This window comes from Sprattus sprattus (assembly GCF_963457725.1).
Source record: "Sprattus sprattus genome assembly, chromosome: 4".
NCBI lineage: Eukaryota > Metazoa > Chordata > Actinopteri > Clupeiformes > Clupeidae > Sprattus > Sprattus sprattus.
Window position 1 is genome coordinate 17,364,406 of NC_137923.1, and position 8,845 is coordinate 17,373,250.

The 8,845-nt window shown below is 43.2% G+C and overlaps 1 protein-coding gene across 2 annotated transcripts; it reads right to left on the reverse strand.

The window, feature by feature from the left end:
• Window positions 1-2,310: 2,310 nt before the first annotated feature.
• Window positions 2,311-8,340, reverse strand: tox4a (TOX high mobility group box family member 4 a). 2 transcript variants are annotated; one of them, XM_080837583.1, is made up of 9 exons: window positions 7,631-8,340; window positions 7,334-7,399; window positions 6,809-7,111; window positions 6,256-6,516; window positions 5,566-5,913; window positions 5,213-5,293; window positions 4,281-5,009; window positions 3,469-3,617; window positions 2,311-3,236 (listed from the first exon to the last, which is right to left on the reverse strand). In XM_080837583.1, the coding sequence occupies exons 1-9, from the start codon at window positions 7,733-7,735 to the stop codon at window positions 3,179-3,181; spliced, it is 2,100 nt and encodes a 699-aa protein (XP_080693709.1). In that variant the 5' UTR covers window positions 7,736-8,340; the 3' UTR covers window positions 2,311-3,178. The 2 variants fall into 2 exon arrangements, with proteins under 2 accessions (XP_080693709.1, XP_080693708.1); XM_080837582.1 differs by having other exon boundaries at window positions 6,809-7,114.
• Between the last annotated feature and the right edge of the window lie 505 nt (window positions 8,341-8,845).

Below are 8,845 nucleotides of genomic sequence, written 5' to 3' on the forward strand. Positions count from 1 at the left end.
AAAGCCTATTACATCTTCAGGCTTGTAGACTACTAGTGTCTATCAGCCCACACACTGATTTGGTGTTGGGTCAGAGTAAGTGATACTCGATTTCTAAGTGTTTGGTATTTCTCTTGGTTTTAGACTTCAGCCTACTGAGTTATTTTAGGCGACATATTAGGCCTAAATGAAGTTATGCAACTTACAGTGGGTAAGATAATTTGCTAGGTAGTGGAATATTTATTTTTTACACATCATCCATAAGCGATGATTTAGACAGTTTTAGACATGTGACAGATGATCAATAGACATAGATATACATATTTACCTAAGGATGCAGAGACATGACACATCAAGACATAAAGGTATAAACAGTTGTATGACAAGCTTATATGTTTTTAATTTAAGGAGAAGTTGCACTGGTTGAGCAACCAACTTACAGTGCTGCTAGCTTGCTCAGTATGTCAGGACATCTTTCATGCCCCACACCATCTTCCTCGTGGATTTTTTTTGTTTCAACTTGAGAATCAGGTCTTCAGCTGCACATACTGCAGGCCTCTCTTTCCAAGAATTAATTTGCTTAAAACCTTCACACTGAACCAAAATGTGGACAACTTCAAATGTGCCTTTGAGGTGTGGTTTCACCCTACATATATTAAATATTGATTTTAACTCTAAGTACTGCAAACCTAGGGAGGGCTCACTGTCGTGTCATGTTATACAATGTCAAAATTTTGAGTTGTCTTTAGCACAAACTTGTCTGGTGTCACAGGAGGAGCCAGGGACTGTTCATCCACTTGTATGCCACCCTGTGGACAACTTCAGGAACATGCATGAGGTTTGCCTTTTGGTGCTACGACATCTGTAGATACACGGGCAGATGCAGATGCTCTGTAGAACACCAGCACAAACACATTACATTTCAAGATGTGTAAACTAGACAACATTATGGAACTGGAAATAAACTAAGGTTTGTTCTTTCGCATCTATAAATGTTGAGGTTTCCTACTATTGAATTCTATTTTTTTAGCATTAGTTTCATGGTGCATTTCATAGTCAGTAACAGTTTGTAAGCCATCTATGTATATGTTTAAAACAATTATTTTTGCAAAATGTTTATTGTAGTAACTTAATTTACATCAAAATACATATCATTACACTACAACCTACTTTCTATTTCATTATTATTCAGAGAGGATGTGATTTGCATTAACACTTTCATGAACACTTTCCTGTGGAGCACCGACCAGGGACCAACTTAAAGTCTGAGTCAGACAAATGTTGTATCACATATGCCATAGTTTGTCCCATCCTAGGTTGAGGCAAACGCTTTGTACCACCAGATAAACCAACTCATGACCATCCAAATGGTTTGTGTTCCTTGTGTATTTCACGTAATCATACACATTTAGGTTAATACACAGAGGTAAATTTGTGATAGATTTCATAGTGGATGCAATTTGAAAGTATGACCTTGCGTGTGTTATTCAGAACAACCTGCTTTGGTGTCCCAGAAACCTGAGGCAACACACACCATTGTGAGGTGTCATGGATGATTTGTTGTTCTTTATATACACTGCATGTTGCAAATATACAGTGCAAGTTCAAGGCAATTTTCTAATGTAGTCCAACCAACACCCCTTATTTTTTTGCATTTTGAGTTTATATCCATTATATGCAACATTAATTTGTTATTGCTTTTAGCAAATAAATCCATAACTGTAGTTCTATTGTTTATTGTGTTATTCAGACACACCAAAAAACAAGGATGAGTCAATCTTATGCTGGATAACATTTGCCAAACTGCTTTTGGTTATTGAGTGTGAGTGTGTTGTTTAGATGTCAGTGCAGCTGAAGATATTGGGCTCCTATCAATAGAACCCTGTTTATGACACTTGTTGTTTATTTTGGAAATGTATGTTGTAGCACCAAAAAGAATCGCTCAGAGAAACGCTGTGATTGTTGATTTTGATAAAGGGGTCATTATTTTTGCTGGAAAGGGACACACACTCAGCCTATTTGCCTGGCTGTTTGTCTATACAGCGTGGATCCCTGAGTTCCATTTCTATTATCAAGAGCGTCACAGGCAGTGAATTGGAGACCACATCTGAGGACATCACATCAGTATTTGCAGTGTGAGCTTTACTTTCTTTCTGTTAAAGTGTGAAAAACTGTTATAGTTTCAATGATAAAATTCTATTTACTTAACAAAAGTATTAAATACAAACCCACCAGGTTTTGTTTATATGCTTTTGTCCATTTATTCATTATGGATAGTTATCTACAAGTTTCAAAATAAAACAAAAATGAAAATAAAAAATGTACCACCTGAGAAAAAAAAAAAAAGACATCAATGGGCCTTTAAGGCCCCATTCTCAATTAGAGGAAATTAACAAAATAATAATAATTATACAAAAAAAGAAACCTTGTTTTGCATTTCACTGTAGGAGTTAAGAAATGAGGCAATTTATACACACGTAGAAGGCCAAAAAAAAAGCATGTACACATGCTTCATGTACATCCCATCTTGTCCACTTTTACAGCCTGATCTGACGTGTGTCTTAGAAAAGAAATTAAGAGACAGCTTCGTGACGAGGTCCTGTTGCATGTTGGGATCAATTGGGCAGAGTGAAATGAAGGATGTCGTAACAACACCACTGGCCTCCTACTTCTCCAAATCCCAATTCCTTTACAATGCCATAGTTACGCCTCTACAGTTGGAGAAAAATACATCAGAAGCAGCGGCTTTATGGCTTCAAAGAGTACAAAAGTAACCACTACCCTCGAGTTGCATTTTTACTTACTCATGATTAACATTTTTAACATTATGGCACGGGAAAGGGGGGAGGTGGTGCTGTGAATATGATGGAATGTAGCATTTCAACAAAGAACGGAGAGACACAGGTCCTAAGAGTTTAGAGTTCAGGTGACTAGAGGTACCCCAACGTCCTCACAGAGCTAAAAGGCACCTGAACCACAGAATGACATGTATAACTTTCCGTGCATTCTGGTGTTGATCTGTGTACCTTTGCTCCTCCCTACTACTATTTACAAATAATTACACTTCCTCTTTTTGGAGTTACAAAAAATCCAACTAGTCCTCTCGTCCTCTACATAATGTTTTGCTCAATGCTCCTCCAAGTTTTGCATTTCTGTTCATTCGTTCGTGTCTCGTCCTCTTCCACGACATGTCTTTTTTTCACTTGACTGCTGTCGAGTTGTGGCCCCTGATGGAGCACCAGGCCATGAAGATGTCCCTGTGAAAGTGAGAATTAGAGACGACATTTGTATTAGTTACAGTTACACAACATCCAGATGTCAAGTAGCACGTAGTACCGGCATCTCCTTTTATGTGTTGGAATAAAAATTGGTACTTGTGGCAAGAAATGCTACCAATATTAGCCACCTAATTGCTTCTGCACTGCACAATGAATCACATCCAGGCTTGCCACCATGTAGGTCATGGCCATTGCCCCATGTTTCGCTCACCTGCAATGTGTGGCCACACACTCGTTACTGCAGTACTCCTTATCCCAGTCCCTGCTCTCTACAGCTGGGTTGTTGCAGCCTGCGCGCACACACAGGTTTGAACCCCGTGCGTCAGCTGCCACTGGGGACACGTTAAACTCCACCTCCATCTGGGGGGGGGGGGGGGGGGGGGGGAGACACCGAAAAAGTTCAATATTATGTGGCTCTTTTAACAGACAAAACACCTAATGATGAAAATCAGAGAACTTAAAGAGACAGTATTTGCTACTTTGGTAGGTTTTCATGTTTTTATGAGTAACAAGTAATGGTTTCATCATCAAATACATTTTCATGATATTTGGCCATGTGAAGGACAGATAAACACACTCGTTTTTACATGAAAATGTAAAGCACGATATTGGCAACTATATCGCCAAAAGGCACAAGTTAGCACGCTAGCACGCATTTTATCATTGCCAACGGTTCTGTTGTTGGTGTTTTTGTATGCCTTTCAAGATTGCTAGTTTTCAACCAAAACTCCTTACTGCTGCTTTAAAGTAACTGATAGCACTGTGTACAACTACATAATGGCAGCTTTTGGATAAACCACACATTGGCGGTGGTCAAAATCTCCCACAATGCTCATGAAGACACTTTAAGCAGTATTCATGTACCTGAAGTATTCATAGATTAGCAATTTAAGCAGTAATCTTATAGATGGAGTATTCATATGTGAGCAATTAACCAGTCTTTATATAGTTGAAGTATTCATATAGCAGCATTTAACAGTTTTCGCATAGCTGTCTGTGTGCATTGGCAGTAGTGTGTTGTACCTGTTCTGAACTGTCGTCTGCCGATGTCTCCTCCACAGGAGTGGCCACAATCGCTGTGGGCGGGGCCTGTGCCATCTGCAGGGAAACCGCTACCGCTGAGGACGAGCCAGCAGCTGGGCCTATGCCAGTTGACGTTGTAACAATGACCGGAGTCGCCACGTCCGACTGCAGAGAGGCGGGGACGATTTTGATCTGGAGTGGGGGAGGCGGCGCCGGCATGACCCGCGGCTTGGCCTGCAGAGGCGGCAAGGCGGAGGAGTGTACCATCTGCTGGAGGCGTGGGGGAGGAGGGGTGTGCTGCATTTGTTGAAGAGGGGGCGGCTGCCGGGTGGCGGAGGGCTGCAGCGCCCTCACCCCTGCCGGGATCACAGTCACCATGGAGGTGGGGATCTGGTGGATCTGAGTACCCTGGACCTGCAGGCCCTGCAGCATCTGCTTGGAGATGATGATCTTGGTGACAGTGGGGGTGGAGGTGGTAGCTGCCTGGGGAAAAGCGGTGGCGGGTGCAGAGGCTGCTGGGGTGGGGGGGAGGGCGCCGGTGCGTGAGCGGGTGGTGACCTGCGGGAGGTCCAGGATGATGTTGGAGGCGCAGATGTTGGTGATGGTGTTCTGGTCGGGGTTGTGGACCAGGCGGACAGGCCGGGCTAAGGCACCAGGGGGCGCCATCGGCACAGGAGACGGAGCCGAGGAGGGAGGAGAGGCCGGAGCGTCCGCAAACTCAGCAGAGGGCTGTACAGAGAGAAAGAGCAAAAGGCTTTTTAGAATTCTCAAAACTGGCCACTTATTATTCCACCTCTAGCACTCGAAGCAACTAATGTGAGAAAAATAATCTATATTCTATGTCAACAACAGAAGCACAAACAACAACAAGAAAGCCATTTAAAACAGCACTATCTTTAAAAACAAACAAAATAAAAACACTAAAAACTCACCATTGACAGCAGATTTGCTCTGTAGGCAGCAAGTGCTTTCAAGTACTCCTTTTTGGCAGCATCAGTCTTCCGCTTGTAAACCTTCACAAAGGAGAGGGGGCAAATTCACATGCCACTACATTTTACACTTCTTACAAATTTCACATTTTATACCCTTGTTGAACTATACAACTTGAGTCTGCCTCAGTGGTGTCATGTTCTTCACAACACCTGATTAAGATGCTCAGACAAACTGCCTCGATGCATAATACATCTGAATGACTTTTGATGGAAATTTGTCCAAATTTATACATCCTCTGTGAATCCTCAGTGCGAGTGTTAGATGAGATGTGTAGCTGTCCGGACAGATGTACCTGTTTCTGTTCCTCGCCCAGGCTGTCCCACATGGAGGCCACGATTTTGGAAACCTCCCCGAAGGTGGCATTGGGGTTCTGGCCCTTGATGGCCGCCTGGGTGTCCCTGAAGAAAAGGGCGTACGCCGACACAGGCTTCTGGGGCTCGTTGGGGTCCTTCCTCCTCCTCCCCTTCTTCACTCCCAGTGCCACCCCTGCACCTGCCCCAGTGATGGCCCCCATGGCAGGTTTGCCCCCAATCCTCCTTACAAGGGACGGGGAGGCCACGGAGGTGCCCGCCAACATGGGCATGTGTGACACGACCACAGGGGAAGAGGAGAGAGAGACTGGGGGGTCTATCAGCACGCTCTGGAGTGAGGATGTAGGAGATGACAAGCAAGAGAAGAGAAACAGGAACAGAGAAAAGGACAATGAATCCCATGATATGATATTTTCATCACATTCGATGCAATGCAAGCAACCGTAAGTTAAGGCGAAGCCACTGTAATAAGTGCTTAATGCTTCAACTCAATCCGAGACAAAAGTAACTGAGTTTGAGATGGAGTCAGCCTAAGGGCACCTGAAGTGCAAAGGAAAGCATGGGAGCGTATGAGCGTATGGAGTCATGACACACCCTTCCCCAGTCACCATCAGGTGCCATTGATGTGTGAAAGGATGACAATGTAAAGTAAAATAGTTCCTCGTGCTCACCTGTCTGAAGTCATCCATATCCTCGTCCTGCAGGGAGCCAGCAGGGGAGGGCGTGGCTGACAGTGGCTGGTCTGGAGACTTGGAGCGCGACAGCATCACGCTGCCACCCAGGCCCAGGCCCAGCTGTGCGCTCAGCTCCGAGTGGTCGATGGTAGTCAGCTGGTTGTGACCCAGCACGCTGTCACTCATGTCTCCCAGAGGCACATCGATGGGCATGGGGGAGGAGCTACTGAAATGGGAGTCCATTGAGTGACCAAGGTCCTGTAAAGTTAAAAATAAATTAATAAATACAGAGCTTGAGGATGTTCTGACCTGTCATTAATGCATATCAGTCAGTGGTTCATATTTTCCTCATGCCAACATTAAACTCTTCAGAATCTACACACTGTAATTCTTCTTGAATGTTGTACGGTTGAATATTACACTATGTTATCTACAGGTACACTTTTATCGCATTTAATTAACCATAAACTTTGACCCAAAGCGCTTAACAGAACCCAAGGCCTCAACAATTCTCTTTAAAATGTAGAAAAAGCAAAGAGTAATGTCTCACCACTCCCAATGTGGAGCTCAGAAGCGCACTCCCTCCAGACTGGTTCATGACCCCCAGACTCAGGTGCTCCAGGCCCTGTGGCGGTACATTCACATACGTGGAGGCAAAAGAGGGGTCAGTACCGCCAACTACGGCATTCTGGGTCAGGCCACCAGCCCCAACAGGCCCCCCTGTGCCTCCAGTGCTGTCCGTCAGCTCCTCGAAGTGAGCCTCCACGTCCTCCACAGTGAGGGCTGAGTCTGGGTCCAGGGAGATGGGTGGTATTTCAAACTCTTCATCGCCAAGGCTGGGAGTGTGAAAGGTCTGCTATGGAATAGAGAGTTTCGGTCAAATCAAAGGTGAACCAGAGCAAACCAAAGGCCAAAACGGTCTGTTATGGAGGTATAGGAAAGATTTAAAAAGCACTGTGTAATAAATACCTTTACAACGTTTTTAAGATTATCTCAATATTTCAGTTTCTATACAAAGTAGGTTTTCTTGGGAAAAAAAACACAAAATAACATTATGAAATCCATGCACGCTTACCGTAGAGGACAGAAAGGGATGGTTTGTCCCAGTGATGGTCATATAGTTGTCACTGCCACCTGGGAACTGGAAAAACAACCCACACATGATTTCCTCATAAACATGATCAATGATTATTGGGGACACATCATTCATTTCAAATAGCCTATAGACGGAAGCCCATTGTTTGTTTACGGAGAGGTAACTAGCAATAGAACAAGGGTGAATAAGACACACAAAATACCAAAGCACTAGCACAACAGTGTCAAATCGATCACATCATCACATGTTTTGCCTTGAATATACCCTCAATTTCACCTTGTCGATGGATTCGTATCCATTGAAAGACTGAGCATCCAAGAAATCCGAGTCGACCTGCTGCCTCGAGCCGTCCGTGAGGTCGGAATAAAAGTTGAGGTCCATGGAGCTGACCAAACTGGGTTCTAGGGCGTCTATGATCCAAATGTACTCACATAAGACCTTTCCTGACGGTTTAGGTTAAACCTCAGGAAAAATGTGACGTCGCAAGATTTAAATATGTTACAATGACTAACTTAAACGTGGTGGGGAAATGGACTAGCAAGTAAGCTAATGTTCGCTAATACGATTTCAGTCACGGATATTACTTAATTGTGTATCAAAACGTTGATATGATGGTGCGAGTAACGTTAGTCACGAACAATGCGTATTTTCTGAGAAAAACATTGCAACATTAGCCAAGCAAAAAATGTATAGATTGCTCTTGAAAGCTAGCTGTGCTAAGTGGATACTAGCCACTGTTTCAGTGGTTGCTATAGCTAGTAGCCAGCTAACGTTGTCTGCCTTCTTTTCCAGGCTTTGACTATGTTAACTGTTGGGTAGCAACACTATGCTAGGTAGGATAGGTTGCTACTTTTCTAATCAAGACATCGCTAAAGCCATGCTACTCCATTGCGGGTCATGCAAATAGTGAAAATAAGAGAATGGATGAAATGAAAGGAATGGATTTCAGAGGAGGATCATAAATATCCCGTGTAGAACAAATTCAGTGTCAACTTCAACAGGAGGGAGCAGACTTTGCTAACGTTACTGGACAGGAGAAAAGATGCAAATCGGCTATCGGCACTTTTGCCTAAAGCGTTTGGGTGTTAGCAACGAAAGGCATAACCAATCCACCTAGAGCTATTGATGAGTATATCCTGATGAAACATTGTTACGTGATGTATTGTTACTGGGTATTACAATGTATCCCGCGTTTCCAGTAAATGTAAACGTAATAATTAAATTATAATATAATAATGTGAAATATCCATGAAACGGACAAGAATATTATTCTTATTTCATAAAACATGAGAACATCTTAAAAGGTCTGTTGTATGGTAAAACTGAAGGAAAAACGAGTGTACCACGAAGAATCAAGAAGCATTTTTATTATGTATAAACCTATAAAAGTAATATTCATGCCAGCCACCAAACTATATGTAAAATAACGAGACTATCGGACAAACATGCAGAATTCAAATTGAACCCCAACAACCACGAGTATATGTTATG

Coding starts and splice junctions, on each gene's coding strand:
- tox4a (XM_080837582.1), bottom strand. CDS start 7,735: ATGGACCTCAACTTTTATTCCGACCTCACGGACGGCTCGAGGCAGCAG. Junction 7,400..7,630: donor GATACGAATCCATCGACAAG/GTGAAATTGAGG, acceptor TTGTTTTTCCAG/TTCCCAGGTGGCAGTGACAA. Junction 5,914..6,255: donor ATATGGATGACTTCAGACAG/GTGAGCACGAGG, acceptor TCCTCACTCCAG/AGCGTGCTGATAGACCCCCC.